Source organism: Cricetulus griseus, chromosome 7 (genome assembly GCF_003668045.3).
Source record: "Cricetulus griseus strain 17A/GY chromosome 7, alternate assembly CriGri-PICRH-1.0, whole genome shotgun sequence".
In the NCBI taxonomy this organism is placed as follows: Eukaryota; Metazoa; Chordata; class Mammalia; order Rodentia; family Cricetidae; genus Cricetulus; species Cricetulus griseus.
In genome coordinates, this window is record NC_048600.1 from 95,390,763 (window position 1) to 95,411,371 (window position 20,609).

The 20,609-nt window shown below is 47.1% G+C and overlaps 1 protein-coding gene across 1 annotated transcript in view; it reads right to left on the reverse strand.

Annotated features, from left to right (window-relative positions):
* Window positions 1–13,050, reverse strand: part of Asic2 (acid sensing ion channel subunit 2) — a 1,077,671-nt gene extending 1,064,621 nt beyond the window's left edge. The window contains exon 1 of the mRNA XM_035447471.1: window positions 12,496–13,050. Coding sequence (XP_035303362.1) covers window positions 12,496–13,050 — 555 coding nt within the window. The remainder of the gene's footprint in view (window positions 1–12,495) is intronic.
* Between the last annotated feature and the right edge of the window lie 7,559 nt (window positions 13,051–20,609).

Here is a 20,609-nt window from a genome sequence, read left to right on the forward strand (position 1 = left end):
AAGCCTCAGAAGCAATCAACAAACACGAGAGCTCTAATCCTCAAGGCTTCTTTCTGTCTGAGAGTCCTTAATCCTGTCACTGAACCTTTCTGAGCATCTCCTGTACTCAACTGTGAAGCATGGTACTGCATCTTCCATTGTCAGAACTGCTGTGAGGACCAAACAGCATCTCATGAGGCAGGACTCCTTGCCACCCTAGAACGTTTTGCCCAGGTCAAGATATATGCAAAATCGGTATTATAATTGAACATTTATTCATAAATATTATAAGGAAGTGGATTTTAAAACAATTCTTTGGAGTTTAGAGACATGGTGGCTCAGTGGTTAAAAGCAGTGAGTGGTCTTCTAGAGGACCCATGTTACATTCCCACAGACCTGCTCACAGCCAGCTGCCAGTCCATTTCCAGGAAATCTAACCCCCTTTCTTGCTTCCAAGGTCACTGCATATATGTTGTGCACAGACAGACATCTAGGCAAACACTCATAAACATAAAATAATACATCAAACTCATCAATTTCCTGATGTGTATGTAATTTTCTATTTATTAAAAATTACGGAAATTTGCATGACAATGAGATGGATGCATTGGTTTATTTTTACAGATAGAGTTCAATCTTGGCTGAATATTTTATATTGTGGGACACAGAGCATTTTCAACATTTTTCAGAGTTGATGGATGATATTTTGACTTTATCATCATCAACACTGGGAACACTGCTTTGCTTGAATGTGTAGTGAAACAAGGCAGAAGTTTAAGGCCATTTCAGAATTTGTTGGAAAGCCCATCCTAATCCAAAGCCAAAATTCATTTAATGATTTTTTTAAATGAAACTCGTTAGCAACTCAAAAAGCAATTCTTAACATCAAACATTCTAACACAATGGAATCCAAAGACAGACGAATTTGACACTTATATACTGAGGAATGATGGTAGGGAAATACTAAGAGTCAATACTTACTATAATTAAACCATCACATTTCTGTAGGAGCAGAAACTCTATATATACAGTTCATAGCACAGCCTGGTATCCAAGCAGGGGTATCCAGAGCAGAGTTCATTGGCTCTGCACAGTGTGATGGCAAAGTGCACAGGCTGGGCGTTCTGAACCTTGTCTTCAGTGAAGCTGTGGGATGCAACACCAGTGGATGCAACGCCAGAAACACTCCAGCTTTGTTACATGCTATTGTGCATTCAGAGTCTTTTGCTGTTGCCCTACTGTTCATGACCCTCCCATATAGTTATATGACCCTCCCAATGTGAAGCCATGGCCCACAGTTTTAGACACTGAGGGCTGGGAAGACTGGGGAGTTTATGACTTAGGCACAATTCTCAGTTTAGGGTGGTAGAAACATCCTCAACTATAGGAGCTGGGAAGGAGGCTAGGCTGACAAGGAGAACACCCTGCCCAGGAACACTGGTGACAAACAGCCAAGCTAAGGAAGTAAGCTGGAGTCTCTCAGAGCACTGGGGATCTGGAGCGAGACTCCTCAGATTATACTTGCACACGTTTCTAACTACAGCACAGTTTTAAGCTTCATTTCTTCCCTCACTAAACAAACATAACAGAGCTCTGTATTCCGTGGGGCTATTGGGAAAACTAGATGAGCTTTTGTTGAGGAAACTGCTGACACAAGTGTCTGGAACACTCAGAAACTCCTAGCCTTCTCTAGTAGACTTTATAAACTATACAGTGCTGGACTATTGGAGGGAAATCAGCTTTGGCACGGTCTGAGTGTGTATATGGTGATCAACCACAGCTGTGGGTAGGTGCCTGGCTTGTTCACAGCCTCACTCTCCACCCTTTCTTGAGACCACCTAATGCTACACTGTCAATATGGATTTAAAAGCAAATCCTTCTGTCCCTAGCAAATCCTTCTGTCCCACCTGTCAGTATCACCCACTTACCTCAGGAATAATAAAATTAACAGCATCAGGCCTGAGGGTGTAGCTCAGTTGGTAGAATGCTTGCCTAGCATGCAGAACACTCTGGGTACCATCCCCGGTGCCTCATAAACTGGGCTTGGTGCCCCGTGCACTTGCAGGTAGAGGCAGGAAGACAATGAGTTCAAGATCACATTCAGCTACACAGGAAACCAGAGCAGGCCTAGGCTACATGAGATCCTGTCTTAAAGCAAAATCAATAAAGCAGATATTCTGTACCTGGCCAATAAGAGCCTTATTTATTTTATCTAGTCACTATGAACTTGCTTGTTGTGAAGCAGAGTATTGAGATACTATTACTTAATAGATAAGGAAATAGAGGCCTGGAAGGGCTAAATAATTCATACAAAGCCACACCCATCTGAACACTTGCATGCCTGGCTCTGCCCACTGTTAATGTGACTAGAAGCAACAATACCCCATTGTACTATTGTCTCAGGAGCCAGAGCCCATGTAATACTTGCTGTTCTTCCCTAGCTCAGATGTCTATTGGCTATCTGTCACCAGTGTTCCTGGGCAGGGCATTCTCCTTGCCAGCCTAGCCTCCTTCCTGAATTCTGTACTGGAGGATGTTTCTAGCACCCTAACCCCAGGATTGTGTCTAAACCATAAAGTTCCCCAGCCCCCTCAGCCCTCAATGTGAAACTAGACCATGCTCAAACATAACCCAAACCTTCCTCTGTGGGATTGAAGCTAGCTCCCAGAATCTATGACAAACTCTGGAACCTGCCTCTCAATAAGCCACACATACACATTTTGGTATGGCCAGACCATTAGCTGCCACTACAGTGGCTGGCTTCCAGCACCCCATTCTTCCCGTGTTCTCTCTGGATGAATCCACTCTTTTATCTCGAAAGACACCATTCTTCTTCCTGGCATCCATCAGCGGCACTTAACTTCAAAGCTTCATTGTACTGGGCAGTGGGTGGATCTGTAATCTGGGTTGCTAGTTGCACCTGTCAGCACTCCTTTCCAATGCCCTCCATCAATGGCTTTTACCCTCAACCTCAGCTATCTATTCAGGAAAGAAGAAATAAAACACTCAGTTGGAAGTAACATTGGAGGTCATTGATCTACCCTGTACCAGACGTCAATCCCTTCCTAGAGGTGAACCCTTAGCTTTGGTTAGACCTCAGGGGTAGGGAACAGGCAGAGTTAAGGTACTCTAGACTCCCAGGGTAAGTCTTTCCAATCAGTTGTTAGCCAGCTCTCTGAACTCCCACCCTCCACCCAGCAGCTCGAGCTCTGCCCTCTGGCCTCTCTCAGAGAAGGTCCTGTTTCCATTTTCTATGATTGTTTTCTAAGTGTTTGGAGACAGCAATCACATTGCCCTTGAGTCACCAGCTTCCCATTTCAGCCTGAACAGTAAGAGTCCTTTCATACACTCCTCCATCACTCATGGTTTCTGTGATATATGAGTAGAATCTCCCTGCTCAGCATCCATCCCTCCCACTTCATAGAGGGCTCAACCCACTGCCAGCATCAAAGGTGGTAGCTTCTTCCTTGAAGCTAGGTGGAGGCTCATTCACGGAGCTGTGGCAGGGAATGCTGGGAGGGGCTTTCAAGGGGAACCATGGGATCTGGAAAATGATAACACAGGTGCCAGGGAAGATGTATACTACAATGAAAACAGCTTACGGATAAATAGCAGCTGGCAGAATACAGTCAGCTCAGCTCCTTAGAAGGGCTGTTGCTGGGCAAACCCCACCCCCCAAAGAGGAGCAACCAGCAGAGTTTGGACAGTAATGCCTGACCCAAGAGATGCTTGCTTAAGTTTTGGAAAATGGCCTTTGGAAACCATCATAGGTCCCAAGTTAAAGATGCAGATCTAGAAAGCCTGGAATTTAAAGGATGCTACTTCAGGAATCCTACTTTCTAAACTGTAGCTGAGATCAATCTCCATGTTACCAAACAAACAAAGGAAGAAAAAGTAATGAATAGGGTTATAGATTTGGTGGCAGAGCCAGAGATGAGTCTTGAGCAGGTGAGTTACTAAGTATTCTCAGAGAAAGCCCCTGAAGTAGAGTGAAGCAAGATAGAGAATGGTGAAATTAAGCCTAGATGTTCGGCCTGACCCCACAGGAAGCATACAGTGTGAATTACACCATTAATCCGCATAGAGACAAGGTACCTGTGAGTAGGCATTTTGTGCTCATCACATTATCCCTGGCCACAGGCTGCCCCCAGGTGGTAGGGAGGTTTATAACAACCCACCCAAGAAAGGCACAGTGGTCTTTGCTATGAGATACAGCAGCTGTCTAGGGAATCTCTGTGGACTACCTTTAACATCTCATATAGATACTCCTGTTAGTTACCACCTGTAAGACCCAGAGTGGATCCAAGCTCACACCTGCTGTGCTAATAAGGATAGAAACTTTGTTAGACGGAGAATCTACAGCTAGACACGCAGGCCTCCTGGATGGGATTCTGAGAGTATGGTTCAGTGCCTCCTCGATCCCACTACAGCCGCTCTGTGCATCTGTGCACTTCTGCTTCTGCTGCATAGACTTAAATAAAAGCAAACCAATACATAGCTAAGCGCACTGGCTTGGAAAGTAACATCAGTTCCTTCCCCCAGTCTCAATGTAAGCGAAGGTTTTAGTTTTAGTAAAGCAAATACAGGACAAGGAGTTGTCCTTGGAAACTACCTAGTTCAGCCCACTCATTCTACTTATGGGGAAACTGGGGCTCACAGAGGTTCATTATCCATCAATGGTAGTCAAATACATTCTTCCTCTGCTGCATGCTTAATTTCCTCCCAACATTCATTTCAATGACCATTGAGTAAATCTTCATAGAGTATGCCTAAAGCACTAGGGAAGTAAATGCTAAGGGAAGGATCTAGCATCAGAAAATGATGCCTCCGGGCATGCCCCCTGGGAAAGTCCGTCTTCATAAGAAGGTTTCTCCCAGGGATTTCAGATTTACCAAGTAGACAATGTGTTGTGTGCTTGCTTGTTGGCTGCAGCTGCTGTAAGGCTACCAGAAGCCCAGCCTGTAAGGGTGAATTTGAAGATAAATGCATGGAAGGGTGGGATATATGAAACTTCAGATTTGCAGGACACACACAGCACACTTGTTTCATGTGATGATAGAGCATAGGTCAGGTGTCCTGGCTGCCCACATTTGATATTTCAACCTAACTCCTTCAACCATGAACACACAAAACCGAGAAAACACAAAGCCAGCCTTGAACATCATGTTTTTGGTCCTTTGGAAGGAACAAGAAGCTTGTTACTTTGAAGTGTGAACTACTCTAAGAAGTACTGCTTCCAGCAGCAAGCCTGGTGCTAAAAGCTGCCTCATCCTTTGAAGAAGTGGGTTTTGGATATGGGGTGGTGGTAGTGTGTGTGGGGTTCCCATCTTGGCTCCTCCTATGGAAAATAGCAGCAAACTAGATTCATTTTAGAGAGAGGATTTTAAAGCTTGAATCTTTATTGAGGGAAAGATTTTCTGTAAAACTAAATTAGGACAGGTAAGTTTCTAAGCAAACAAACACTTAGCTAGCTTTCATGTTCTCTTTCTCTCTCATATGTGTTTGTGTGTTGCATATGCATGCATGCACATGTGTTTGCATGTGTGTTCCCATATGTATGTGCAGGTGTGCTTGTACATGGGTGTGAATGCACATGGAGGCCCATATGTTGGGAGCCTTCCTTAATCTTTCTCCATCTTGTTCATTGAGTCAGAATCTCTCAACTGAGCCCAAGCTCACTATATGGCTAGTCTATTTAGACAGCTTGCTCTAGAGATCCTCTGCCTCACCTACTGGGTGCTGGGATTACAAACAGGCCCCCATGCCCACCTGGGTTTTTTAATATGGATTCTAGGAATTTGAACTCCATTCCTCACTCTTACAAGGCAAGCTCTTTATCCAGACTCCTCTTTTAGCAACAGTTCTGGAGGTAGAAGAATTCCCAAGGAAGGAGACAGAGTGATACACATCCGCCCAGTAAGTTACTGGGCATTACCTCAGAGCTGTGCAAGTTTTGTTTTTGTTTTTTTGCAAGGCGACAGTATGAGTCATCCTAACAGCTCCCAACCACAGCCTTAGTCCATCAGCCACAACAGAAAAGATGCAACATGCCCTCAAAGATTTACTTCCACAGTCCACAACCTACCAGTCTACAAACCAGAAAGCAGGAACCGGAGGCTGGCATCAAACAAACCACCTGGCCAGCACAGCAAAGCTTGCCTCTCTATGGTATGCCAAAGGCTCCCAGCTGTTGAGCCTCCTAAGGATATGTGAGATCATCTCATTTGCAGTACTACTACAGTAGATCATTGTGATGTCAAGTCCAGACTGCACAGGTGGCAGAGAATCAGGGCTTCCACCTGTGAAATGAGGACAGCCGTGCAAGCAGCTGCATAAGGAGCAGCAGAACTAGGCCTCACTGAGGATCAGGGGTGAGCTTTCCTCAGGAGCTCTGGCTTGGTGTTCAAGAACAGGTCTCCAGTATATGCTCGCACACACTGAAGAAACAGGGGGAGCAAGATAGCACAACACAAATGTGTGATAATAGCAATCCATTGACATCAAGGCAGAGAAATTAAGTTCACTGTAACATTAAAGTATAGTAATCCAACACTGATTGGGTCCACACCATACAGTACACATTGTGCCATATATTAGGAGGCATGATTACCATCCCGGTGAAGCACATATCCATACAAATCATGTGGCTGAAGAGAAATACCCTCAAAATACCAAAATATTCCCATGCAGTTATATTAGGAAGGTTATTGAGGGCAATTTCCATTCCTTCCTCCCCCTGCCTCTTATTTCTCATGTTTGTCAGTGACCATGGATTGTTTTTACAACCAGGAAGGATGGATAAGAGTTATACTAAAGACTAGCTTCCCCAGATCAAACAAAATCCAGGTACATGTGAGGAAGAGGGAGGCTGAAAAATGCATATTCTACCCCATAGTAGCCAGTCACCTTACATTCATGGCTTTAAGCCTGCATAATACTTACTTCAAGGATACATTTTGATAGCTATGTGCTAAGAAGTTCTGGATCTTCAGAATGTGTCGATGAATGAAAGCATTGTGGGGAGGCAGCTGTCCACATGGAGTCAAGATTGGCCTCAAACTCAATGTGTAGTTGAGGATGACCTACAACTCCTGATCATCCTGCCTCTTTTTTAGATGTGTATTAGTGTTTTACCTGAATGTATGTCTGTGTACCTCCACATGTGTGCCTAGCAACCATGGAGGTCAGAGGAAGCTATCAGATCCCCTGGAACTAAACTTACAAATGGTTAGAATCACCATGTGGGTGCTAGGAATAGAGCCTGTGTCCTCTGGAAGATCAGCCAGTGTTCTTAACCACTGAACCATCTCTCCAGTTCCACGTGTGTAATATTTTAAAGATATCAAATTCTAAGACACAAGGAAAAATGATGATGACCAGAAGCCTGGGTGGTCGAGTAGAAAGATTGGAGATATGTTGATCAAAGGACACAGGATTTCAGGAGAAGTAAGTTCAATTTACTGACACTGTGGCACAGTTAATAACAATATACCATAATCTTGAAAAATACATACATACACACCCACACAGAAGATAAGCATGCATGGTAACACATATACTAAGCTGCTTAATGCAACCATTTATATATGTAGGTAATATATATGACTATTTAGAGCATCATGTTACACATCATAGTATCTATATTTTTACCAGTTTGAAAACAAATTTAAAAACTATCAGTGCTTAAAATAACTTAGGAACTGAATTCCTTTATCTCCAAAGTCCCTTTTAGCGACAGCACTTCAGGCTTCTCCCAGAAGGAAAAGCATCATATCATGTCTGCACCAAGGGCAAGTAAAGTATGTGATGCTTGGAAGACAGAAGAAGAAGAGGGGAATTTAGATGTTAGTACTGTGGGCGTAAAAAGCTGCAGTTATAACAAAACTGGACTTTGAAGGTAGCATAGCATTGAACAATACAACCAGGTAGAGCACAAAAGACATAGAATAAGAAATGCCCAGGAGCTAGGACTATGGGTAAATTCAGCGATAAATAGTGACTAAACCAGTGAGGTTCTGCCTGATATTGTCAGGGTTATGAGGTCCTCTACTTGACACACTATTTGCAGAATCTGTTCTGAGACTAGCCCCGGGATGGCTGGGATAAAGATGGATTGTGATAGCACAGACCTGGTCTACTTGGATTGTTGCTGCACCATAGAGGTCCTGTTTGATAGACAAAGGGATAACCTTACAGAAATAAACATGGTACACAGTGAGAAAAGATACCATACACATGGTTCAGATCATGCCCCATGCATGTCAGGGGCTGTAGCAAGGTGTGCTTCCTGGAGGCAAGTTGGGAAGTGTGAGATGCAACATAGAGGTCAACCCAGTGCATATGAGACAATGTTCAGGGTACCAAGCAAAATGAGGAGCCCTGGAAACATCAAGAACACGGCAGGTACCTATGCTCTGAAGCTGCTGTGGTCCTGGGCTGGAAGATTGGAAAGAGTGGAGTTCAAGTTCAGTTAGCAGTCCCTTTGTGTACCACACAGAGTAAGCCCCACCTCCAGCTGAGTCCTGGGTGTTCCTGATCCTACCTCAGAGATGGGAAAACTGGAGCTAAGCCAACTCATACTAGTTCCCACCACATATATCCCATAGAGTTGGAATCCCAGCTCAGATTGTTTCTCAAAGCCCACATCTTCCTTATGCAGACTCCTGTGTAGTGAGAAGTGATCTGAAGAGATTAGCTAGAGACCTATTCAGCCTTGTCAAAGAACCCCAAAGATACAACCTTCCTCTGCCTCCACCTCCATCATCTCTATAATGTTATATGTTGTAGGGCAGTAAGATCCATTCAGGAGAGGGGAAGAAGGAAAGCCAAGCCTTTCCTAAGATATTTCAAATTGAAAACACAAGACCCACAATGGCAGACAGATTAAGTGTGAAAATGGAGTGGTCATTCTCATTCCTGGACCTGGATGCAGGTGAACCCCAATGTGACTAAGCAAAGAGACAACATAAGGTCCTGTCACATGCTAACTGAAAATGATGGAATTCACCCGGCAGCCGTAATCAGCTCCTGACTCTGACAGGACCTCCTCCACTTGAAGCAGCTCTCTGGAGGATAAGTTTTCACCAGAGAAAGCAGTGACCCTCCCACCTCCCTGCCCTCATCTTTGCAGCATTCCTCCTCAATCTGATGCCTGAAAACAGTGGAGGCAGGCGAGACAGCAAAATCCCTGTTACAAATACTGCTAAGGACCCCAGCACATAGCTACACAGCTGGCAAAAACATAGAAGACTTCCTCACATAGTTTCTCAAACGCTTTTTCCTCCAACAATACTGAGGGTTAGAAGGTCAAGGTTAGGTGAATGAGTGCCCATCTAGAAAGCAAGCAAGGGAACAAAGAAATAAGGGTGGTGCAAGGCAATAAACCCATGCCTACTACATTGTCCTTGAACTCAGATCACAGAGTAACAACCTCCATCAACTCCCATCTCATCCCTTTCTACTTTGGGTCACTGGGGTCACCTCCTGTGATTAGAAGGCCCAGAATCAAATCTTTCTTATGGTTTACCAGGGAAGAAAATCCACAGACCTTTCTGAAGCCAGACTGTTCGAGGGAGAGGGTTCAGGGTGTATCTGCATAGGCAGGGAACATGCCTGCTTACTTGGCACTCAGCATTCCACACCTGGCTTCCCGGGGACTTTGAGTCTCCATGAACAACCTTCTTTCACTCTGCTAGAATCACAGCTCATTCACTAATTAAAGGGTATTACACACTTCATTGCACACCAGCTAAGAACTTGGAATAAGGGAGCTTGTGCTACAGCATTCGCCCTGGAGATGATGCTCTGGGCTTTATAGAAAAACCAAATTCAGAAAAAGAGCATCCCCAACACATAATTCTCTAAGAAGTCAGCCACGATGCTTAGAGAAAGAAGGCACCCGGTGTATCACAATCCCCAGCAGAGCTTGTAAGAAAGCCCTTTGGAGAGGGATGGCCATCACAGAATGAGAGAGGAGGCTGGGAAATAGGCTTCTTCAACAGCTACATAGGCTCACTGCTGAGGTGGGAGCAAGGAAACCTTGCCTACACCCAAGTACCAGAGAACACAAAGGTGGGTCAGAGGTATGCTCCTCAATGTAGGGGCTTGGACATGTTCCCTACTGTATTACCCTCTCCAACAGGGTCTGGCATAGGTGCCCACTGTCATCCATTGGTGAAGACCAGCTTCCTATCACACATCTAGAGTGGGTGCCATCCTGACATCCCTGAGCAGACAGAAGAGAACAGCAAAGGTCTCCCTCTCTTCAGCATTTGGAGATATTACACACAGAGGGGCCAATCCAAGGATGGGTACTCAAACAAATGATTTTGACAGAGATACTGCATGCCACTAATCAAAGAGTCAACCTGTCTGCAGGCAACTTCAGTGTTTCAGAGGGTCAGGAGCCCAGATAAGGATTTAAGTCCTGACTTTGGGTGACTTGGGATACCAGCAATTTAAATGATGGGCCAAATATAAACACTCAGCCCAAGACCAACAAGCCTCTGTTTCTAAACAGAACTTGGACATGAGCTTAGTTACCAGTTGGCAATGCCATCATGAGGATGCTTTTTGAGGGTGCTTAAAGACTTGTCCTAGGGTCTGCTGCCCAGGATGGCCACCCCGAGGCACCCGGCATCTGTTGTCTGTGGGTTCCATGTGTGTGCAGGCAGACAGAGGAAGAGCTGAATGCACATTCAAGCTTCACAGTACAGCAGTGAGACTGAGCGTTGCCAGGCACTCGAAAGCACCGGCTGGAACACAGCAATGGTTTCAGCCTCCAAGAATGAGGCATTTTTCTCCATCCCTCCCCAAGGCCCCTCAGACATCATTTGTGCATGACATATTTTAGGATCCTGTTTGCTCCTTTAAGAAGAGCTGCCCAATTCCTTCTCCAGCTCAGACTGGCTTCATCTTTAGCAAATGCTGCTGTCAGTTTGGCTGTGCTCTTCCTTGGAATGTTTTAAAGGGATAATAATACAAAACGGCTCCCCCAGGAAACAGCTCTAGCACACAGGCTGTGAGAGGCAATGCCCCTGGCACTCTGGGCTCTTTCAGAATGAGAGACAGCCAACAGCAAGTGCAGAGGCTGAAGCCAGAGACTGGCTGAAACATAAAGAGAACCTCAGAGCAAGAGGCAGGTGGCTCTGAGAGGGGGTGGGAAGGGCTGCACTACGGGAAAGGGAGGGAATGTCTTAATGAGGCAGAGCACCTCAGACAAGGGCTGACGACACAGTCCAGTTCCCTTGATGACTGCTGCACCTGCCATCCCCAACTTGTCACTGCATTTTTGGATCAAGACTCTGGATCCCTGAAGCTCTCCTTCCCTTTCCCCAGGAAGCTGTGGGGAAAGCAGACACATTGGGCTGCAGGAGGATCCCACAGTTCCTGATACCCCAGATTTGTCTGGCAGTGTGGAAGAGACGGCAGCTACTGTCTGACCTGTTACACCAAGTTATGCCTAGCAGTCCATTAATTGGGCTGAGAACCCTAGCGGCAGCAGATCTGATCCCATCTTTCCCTCTCAACCCGCTCTGGCAAACCCATCCTGAACGTGAGCCACATCCCCTCCTCTTTACTCAATTCCACACTCCCCTCCAGGCTTTCCAATCCCACAGCTGCTGGTCCCCCTCCCCACACCCTCCTCCTGCACCCACGTTATGAAGCAATTGTACACAGAGAAAACGAGCCTTCGAGTTTCAAGCTAAAGCTCCCAGACAAGCCAGCCTCCCGGACCTCCTCACGGCGTCTGTCATCTCTGCCGACCCTCTACAGGAACCTCTACCCTCACTCTCTTCTCTGCCCAAGCACCATGGACAGCTCCATGGCTTCAGGAGGACCAGATGAAGCCTCTGGGGGTCCTCTCCTCCCCCACACAATTCAGGCAAGAAAAGGAAGGAAAGAGCCTTCCACACCTCTGCGGCATCACCTGCTCAGTGAGTTCCCACAGCCACTCGAGCCATTCAGGCTGTCTGGGGCCCCACACCCCCTCCTGTGACAGCTTTAGCTCCAGCCCAGCCCACAGGATGCAGAGCCTGATGCCACTTCCGAGAGCAGAGAGAGAGAGAGAGAGAGAGAGAGAGAGAGAGAGAGAGAGAGAGAGAGAGAGAGAGAGAGAGGGAGAGGGAGAGGGAGAGAGGGGAGAGAAAAAGAGAGAGGAGAGGATGCCATCTCACCAATGGCAAGCTGTTCCTGTCACACAGCTCGGACATCAAGCACCTTGGACAATGGACAAGCCAGGCCTCTTCCCTCTGACTGGGAGAAAGGCCAACTCAGCACATCCCAACAGCAAGACCCCTTTAACTCTCCAATCGGAAAGGACCACGGTACTCATCTGGCAGTTAACCTTTTCTACAAACTGGTCCAACACCTCTTACCAGCTACCTTTTGGCCTTCAGCTGGGTCTCTGCCCTCTCTCCTGCATGGCAGAGACCCCAGGCCAAAAACAGAAGGCCAACAGCGCGCAACTTCTACCGAAGAGTAAGCACAAGAGCGAACTGAAAACCAAGTACTCACCGTGGTGAAGTCTTGGTGTCCACATTCCTGCCCCTTGAACTTGCAGTAGAGCATCATATCCTTCAGGTCATGGCCTACCCGGTGCAGGAACTCCAGCATGCTGAACTGCTTCGGTTTGTAGTGTTTGAAGTTGGCCTTCTGTCGCAGGGCCTCCAAGACTGTGGGGTCCGCCAGATGCTGGTCAGGAATCTGCAGGTTGACATCCAGAAGGGCCAGTAACTCCCCAGCATGGTACAGGTCATTGGTGGTGAGCCTGGAGAACCGAAAGCCATTGAGGTTGCAGAGGGTCACAGCTGGGAAGACCAGGCTCTGGGCCACCACCTCATCTACCTTGGTAACATGCTGATATGAGAAGTAGTAGGACACTCTCTCAGAGCTTTCAACCAGCAGCAGGCCCAGGGAGCCCACGAAGGCCACTGCCCAAAGCACACGCCGGATGGTCAGCGGCCCATACACGAAGATGTGGCGGATACCATGGAGAGTGGATGTGTTGGCGAAGATCTGAATGCTGGAAGGTTGCAGGCTGCCCTCGCTGGGGCTCTCCTTCAGGTCCATCGGGACCCTGTGCAGTTCCGCAACTGGCTTCAGGTTGATCAAATCTCAGGGAAGAGTTCCCAGTCCTCTGAATTCTGCTTAAACCTTGGCGTTCAAGACAGAGATCGCCGGGCAAGCATCAGGCCAGACACTGGGAGTTTATCCTGAGAGCTTGGCCGCACGCTGACAGAGGTGAGTGTTTATATAAAACCCATTCAAACTCTAGCTCCTGATTTTTTCCAGGCGATAAGGAGGGCTGGTTTTATTTAGGGAGACACCAAGGTGATGTGGAAGGGATGTGGGTGGGAAGGGAGCGCTTAGCCAATGGAAATAAAGTCCTCCCCCCTACACACGCCACTAGAGACAAGATTAAAAGCGAGAGCGAGGGAGAAAATGCTTAAAACAAGTCGCTGAGCAGCTCGGAGCCTGTTAACCGGCGCATAATGCCCCGTGTTAAGCATGGGGGGGATGTCAGCACAGCCACGCTAATGCAGTGCGGTGGGGCGCCGCGGTGCAGCTTCCTAGCAGCGGACGCTTAGCTTCTTCCTGGGGATGTCTGGGACCCTGGTCGCGGCTTCTTGCTGCTTGCTTCCATCCCTCCTTTCTCTCCTCCTTTTCCGGCCCCCTTTTGGGGACAGAATTCCAATTGAGGGCTGCGGCTGCTGCTTGGGAGAGGACGCTGCGCTCCGCCTCCAACAGGAGAAGCAGGGATGCGGGGGCTCCTGTGGGCTTCGTGCTCCCAGTCTCAGGAGAGCAGAGGGAGACCCGTGGGCTCAGAGAGAGCCTACCCCTATCCCCAGGCCTGCCTCCCGCGAGGCTGCTAGGGGAAGGGAGGCTTGTGCGGGAAGCAGGGGCTGGGGACGTGGAGAAAGTTTTTAGCTTTTTTTTTTTTTCATGAAGAGTTGCTGGGGGGCTTCTACTCCAGGTATCTAGCCACTCCCAGAGGAAGAACTTGACCCCCTTTCCCCATGGATGGCAGGGAAGTAGATACTTAACTGCGTGTGTGGCAGGTTTGAGATGCTGGCAAGGGTTCCTTGCCAGTATGAGCTTCAGGGTCTCATCCACGGGAGACCCCCAAGGAAGAGATGCTGAAAATGAAGGGAGCAATTTAAAACCACGGGGTCTCCGCTGCAGGCTGGAGGGGGGTACTCCGGAAGAGTAGAGAAAAGCCCTTCCAGAAATTGAAAAATCAGTGTGCCCATAGGAGCCCCAGAGGAAGAGCAACAAGTACCACCCACCCCCATATGGCTGGCTGTCAGGACTTTTTGTGTTTAACAAAGGAAGACAGCTGGGTGCCAGGTAGGACTGGCTGCATTACATTCTGTTTGAGGTGTGTGTGTGTGTGTGTGTGTGTGTGTGTGTGTGTGTGTGTGTGTGTGTGTGTGTGTGTGTTTCTGTCTTAGGATTTGCCAGATGGAATCACAGCTGGAGCTGTAGGTGAGAGAGAATGGGATCTCAGCCTCCTACCTCCTGCTTCCTGAAAATCCCTTGTAAATCAGACCCCTGCTGGCTGATAGGTGTGGCTTGACTGCCTGCCCCTTGCCAAGGATCAAGTGGCTGGGATCTATTGAATCAGAGATAAATTCTCATCAGGGTGAAAGGAATTGAAAGTTAGGGTAGCCAACTGAGCCACTCGGCCAAGCTGGGATAGAGCCACATGGAGGCAAGTGTCTTCGAGAGCCAAGCTGGTGTCTCCATGGCATGCCAGCCTTAAGAAGGTGAAGAAAAGGGCGGCTTAGGTCATGTTCTTCTGGGCCGATGGCCATTCTGAAATGTTCTCCTGTCCCATCTGACCTCCTGCTAAGCAAGACCCACTGAGACAGTTCCCAGAAAGCACTCTGAGGTGATACATGGGGCATGGCCTTGGCAGTTTATCGATCAGGGATGACATGACAAGAAGGCAAATGGCAAAGCCTGAGGACACAGGCTTGTAGACCAGGAGGACCAAAAACAGTCTAAATTTCCCATGCCTCAGGACGTGTGTGAGATGCTGTATTGGCCCATACACCCCTTTCAACTGCCTTGGCAGGTGAATGTTCTGGGTTTTATCCACATCCTACTGAAGAGACAGTTCAGGTCTCACACAGCCAGTGGTGTGGGATCTGAGACTTCGTCCCGGGTGTGTTCGCCTCTGAAACAGGTTTTAAAAAGCAGATCCAAATTTCTCCAGCTCAAATTTAGGAAAGGATTTCTACCCCTCACCCCCATGTTCTCTCTGTGTCTCACACACAGACCACCCACTCACATGTCTAGATCCCCTCCTTGTCTTCTCTTGGTCAAATGACACCCTTTTTGCCCCTTTTCGCAGTTGAGGGTTCTCATAAAAAAGGCTTGTGTATTCTTCTCACAAACCTTTGGCTCGCCAGTCTAATTAGTAAGTGTGTTCCCCCTTAACTCCGGTCCAGACACTATGTTGGTTTGGGCAAAACAAGATGAATGAAATGTATGTCCTACTATTAATACCTAGAGGCTCAGGTACATGAAGGCAGAGACAGGCACTCGGGTCTCATTGCCACAGTTCTGATGGTAGGCTCCTACTCTTAGCTCTGCCCAGCTGGAAGTCATGTAATTTCCTCTACATTCTGTCCCATCACCACCAACTATTGCCCATACTATGCTCTGCCACCTCGTCTCTTCTTCTCCTAGAGTCAGTTTCCCTCTGTTCAGACAGGTTTTCTCATATGTGCAGAGACAGATCCTAGAGTAGATCACCGCACCCCCATGTAAGCCCATTCGTTGCTTCTTCACCTCCATAGTGGATTGGAGGCTCACAAGCATGACAGGGCATGGTGCTGTGGCACAGTCACACAGACCTCAGTTTGTATCTCCCATCTGCTCTGCCTCCTTCTGCGGTGTGACCTTGGAGAATGTGCCTAAACTTCTCTGAACTTTCATTCCCCTCCTCCACAATGGTGGGATTTTAGAACAGCAAAGGAACTCAGGCGATGTTGTGGAATGTTTGTACAGTTTAGACACCTAGCAATTAACGCTTTTGATGAACGATGGGAGAAGGTGCTTTGTTGATGTTGGTGTTCTCTTCCAGGTGACTGGGGAACCGTTTAAAGCTCTCAAAGATGTGATATGCCTCAGGCACTGCATATCTGAAAGGCCAAGGTCAAACGCAACTTTGCCTTCTCTTCTGCTTCCTGTCCGCAGCCCAAAGACCTCAGGGTCTTCTAGACTCTTACAAACAGGCTAGGCACTTTAGGGTGAGTAGAGCACCAAAGGATAAAGACCCTAATTGTGACTTTCATTGCAAGTCACTAGGCTCTGTGCTGGGGTGTCTCTAGATCTGTCAGAAGTCAAGAGTACCACTGAACCCATGTCACAGAAGATCCTGAAGATGGGGAGAAGGGCTACCTGATCCATGAAACCACCCCTGAAAACTAAAACATCTGACATTCAAACTCTTGAACATCTGAACTGGAAGATACAGACCCTCATCAGACACCAATGCAGACCATCATGGCACTACTGCTGAACAGAAGGGCCAGAGATGGACAGGGTTTTTCAAGAGATAACCACTGTACCATTCTCTTTCATAGCTAGTTCTGCACCATAGCTAATAAAATGTTCCTTCATGGCTCTTCTTAAGGGCCCTATTGAGCTGGTAAGAATCTCTTGCAATTAACACCACAGTTTACACACAGACATTAGATATTGTCTGATTATTTTGGAGGAACATATTTTTTAATTTAAATTATAAACAAACTTGTTTTACATGTCAATCCCAGTTCCCCTTCCCTCCCCTTTATTGTCTGATTCTTAAAAATGTTTCTGTAGCATTAAGTTGGTTAAACATTTGCAGCATCCAACAGATTCCCAGTACCTTTTGCTTCGCTCTGGGGCACATGCTGAGGGCACAAGCATCAGGTTTAGAGTGGGTCTACTTGGCCCAGTTTTTTAGGCGCTGCCCTAATTGTGTATAATTATGGTCTTTTTTGTGCACTGCACAACTAAACATTAAAAAATAAAAAAAAAACCTTTCCAGATAAATTCATGTGAAAATTAGCCAGTTTAACCCCCTATTAGCCCATGTTCCCAGAGTTTTGCTACAGCAAATCTATTTATTTGCTCAAGAACAAATAAATGGATGTATTTATGAATTTCTCTGTTTTTGTTATGAGGGGCCAGGAGGCAGGGGGCGCTGTCTTCCAGCCTTGGGGATCCTAAGGCCTGCCCTAAATGTGTCTCCTTGGAGGTCCCAGGGTACAGGGCAGTCTCCTCTTGCCTCTAAAAAGAGTGGCAGACAGAATTAGACAGGGTGGGCCCTATAATCATCCCCAAAGCTAATTTGCTCCTTAACTTGTGCTAGATACTGGCTGCTACTGCCATCACCCTTAATTAGAAAAGAAATGCATTCTTTTCTAACATGCAGATAGAATTATTTTTCAGACTCCCGTGGCTTCCTTGTACAGCTTTTCCTCCTGGTTCTTCATTGCGGTGAGAAAGGTTAACCCAAGCGTGGCTCTGCTGTAAACGGGTTTATAAGCACACAGCTCTTATAGCAATGAGTCTTATTTCTTTCCTTTCTTCTGTGAATTTTTAGGAGTAATTCTCTATAAAGGGTATACCGGGATGGGACATGAAGCAAAGCAGTGCATTTAATGAGTCCTTTTATTTATTTGTTTGTTTGTTTGTTTTTTCATTCATTTTTATTCATATGGATGTTTTGCCTGTTTATGTGTCTGTGCATCATGTTCATGTCTGGTGTCCTTGGAAGCAAGAAGAAGTCCTTAGATCCTCTGGGACTGGAGTTACAGACAGCTGTGAACCGCCATGTGGGTGCTGGGAATGGAATCTAGGGAGAACACCCAGTGATCTTAATGGATGAGCCATCTCTGCAGCTCCTAATGAGTAATTCCTTAAAATCTTACCTATTGTTGCTTGCTCTCCAAGTAAAACTACAGAACCCTGTTCGCAAGAGAGGACTCATGGGACTCAGTTGCAAATTGGCCTGACCCTGAGGTACATTTAATTTGCTGTGTGGACTTCAGGAAACCATAGAACATCTCTGTGTTATTTGTGCTAACTCATTCTTGGGGCCTCCGGTTGCTGGTACTGCTGCTGCTGCAATTTGACACTGGCCTTGACCGAATCATAAATGCCCAGTTAATGGGATAAAAATGAGCTGGAATCTGGGATTCTGGTCATTAACCCCATATCACCATCTGCTGGAGAAAGATGAGGGTAGGGTCAGGGGCATTGGGGATCACCTGGTACTTGTCAGGCATACCGATTCCTGCCATCTTTCCCTCCCAGGCCACTTCCACAGTTTTAGGGTCTGTGGGGGCTGAGCCCCTGTGAGGCTGGTGAAAGGCAGCTTAAGACATCACCCAAGACCAGCTGTGCTGGGCCTGATAGAGGCTCTTCCTGTTTGCCAGCCCTGTGAAACTGCTCTGTGGCGATTCATGTTGCATTTCCCTCTGCCTGGGAAGAGCCTGCCAGCCTTCACCTCCCAGAGGAGCCTTGGCTGCCCGCCCTACCTCCATCTCCACTCCCTATCTGCCCCAAAGCATCCTTCCCCTCTTCTGGGTACTAATAATTTCTGGTGACTTGTCTCATCTCCTTGTGGAGTATCTGTTATTCTTACTAGAGTGTGAATTCATGCCCTGTCCCCTTATAAGAAAAGACAACCTGCCTGGCTGGTTGGGGCCTGCGTCTTGCATGAGTTTATAGGAATTCATGAACCAATGGACATATGACTGGATTTGTTCATCTCTGCTGTCAAGGCTACAGAAATGGGGACTCTTACATCCCTGGGGACCTGGGGCCTGCCATGAGGAAGGTAAGGGTCCCTCTGCCTTTGACTCTGTTCCTTACTGGACATGCCCTAGTTCCATACTGGAATGGGAAATGCCTGATGTCAGGCCCTGCAGACCAGTTATTTCTTCCTTCCTTGTTTGTGCATGTGGGTGTAGGTGAGAGCTGGGTCTAGAGAGGAACCTGAGCTGCCTGTCTGCTCCCATAGAGAGAGATTTCATTTTCTCTGCACCCCACATGCGTGAATGGACAGCCAAGGCTTCTCACAAGCTCGTCTCCACCCCTCCGCACACCCTCGCTCCAGGGTGGTGATAGCCAAAGTAAACTACATAAACAGTAGGTATTCAATAAATGCCAGCTACTGTGACAACAGCAATGCAATTCACAACTTCAAATTGTGCCTTGCCCTTCAGGCAATTTTTGAATAACCAAGAACCAGTTGATAATACATTCTTTCCTTATAGTATTGAATTAGTACCTTTAACTCTGATTTTGTTTACTTTAACACATGTGCCCTTAACCCGAGTCTCGTGGGTGGGCTGACTTCCTCTCCACTAGTCTCAAAGGAGGCTTTTGGACCATGTCTGACCACAGCCACTTTGATCCTGAAAGCCTTTAATCTAGAGCGCCTGCTTAAAGATGGTACATAAATACCCTCACTCAGGTAAATAAAGCAAGCCCCAGCAGTAGGAATGTACCCACACCAGGAGGCCCTGCAATTTCATCTGATTTCAAGTCATTTCCCTTCCTCCAGGGCCTGAGAGGCTATCCTTCCTTTGCTGCCAGCTCAGTGGCTGTGTCGCAAAGCAACCCTTCATACTCTTTGTAGGAGTCCTCTTCTAGTCTGTCTCTGCCCTTCTGTCCCCTGGGAGGAAAGTAGAAGAAAGAAACCATGGCCATTATTTGTTTTCTCTCGGTCACTCAGTCCCTGGAGCCAATTGCCTCACAGGCAAGGAGGAAAAGGCACAGGCAGGTCTAAAGTCAAGCATTCACAGCAGGCTTTCAACAAAAACTTTATTAATACCACCTTGGCCATGGGTGAGCCGGCTTTGTGTGGAGCAGTGGAAAGGTAGTGTGGAGTCAGCCGCTATGCTCTGAGTGGAGCTGCCTCTCCCCCTTGTGTTCTGCATGTGGGGTTGCAGCCTCTGCTGCGCATTCTTGATGGCAGCGGTGACTGCAGGACTCTGAGCAGCTCAGGCCCCCCTTGCTTGCACCAGTGCCCCACCCCTCCTGCCTTCCTATTCATCACTCTCCACTCTTAAAAACCTGCCAGCATGCCCAGGCCAGAATGCACCACGCACCTGTGTGCATTGGCTGACCATCCTGTATCCTCTGTGTAAGTAGTTGTGTACTTGTTTCAATTCGATTCTTTTATTCTATAATTCTTTCTAAATGCCAAGTGAAACCAACACAATGAAATGGGAATTTTAAAAAGCAGACAGCAGGGTGAGAGGGAGAAAGGAGAAATGCATCTCTGTTCAGCGTTTCCTGCCCACCAACATGATACCTGCTCCAAACTCATGAGATGGTGATATGTGGATGCTCCCTGGGGCTGTGGCATCTGTGTGCCACCTGGATTGTGGTGGGGTTCCCAGAGACAAAGAAAAAACAACAACAACAACAACCAAACAAGGGTCTGGAGAGATGGCTCAGAGGTTAAGAGCACTGGCAGCTCTCCCAGAGGTTGTGAGTTCAATTCTCAGCAATGACATCATGGCTCACAACCATCTATAATGAGGTTTGGTGCCCTCTTCTGACATGTAGGCATATATGCCAGAATACTGTATACATGATAAATAAATATTAAATAAAAAACA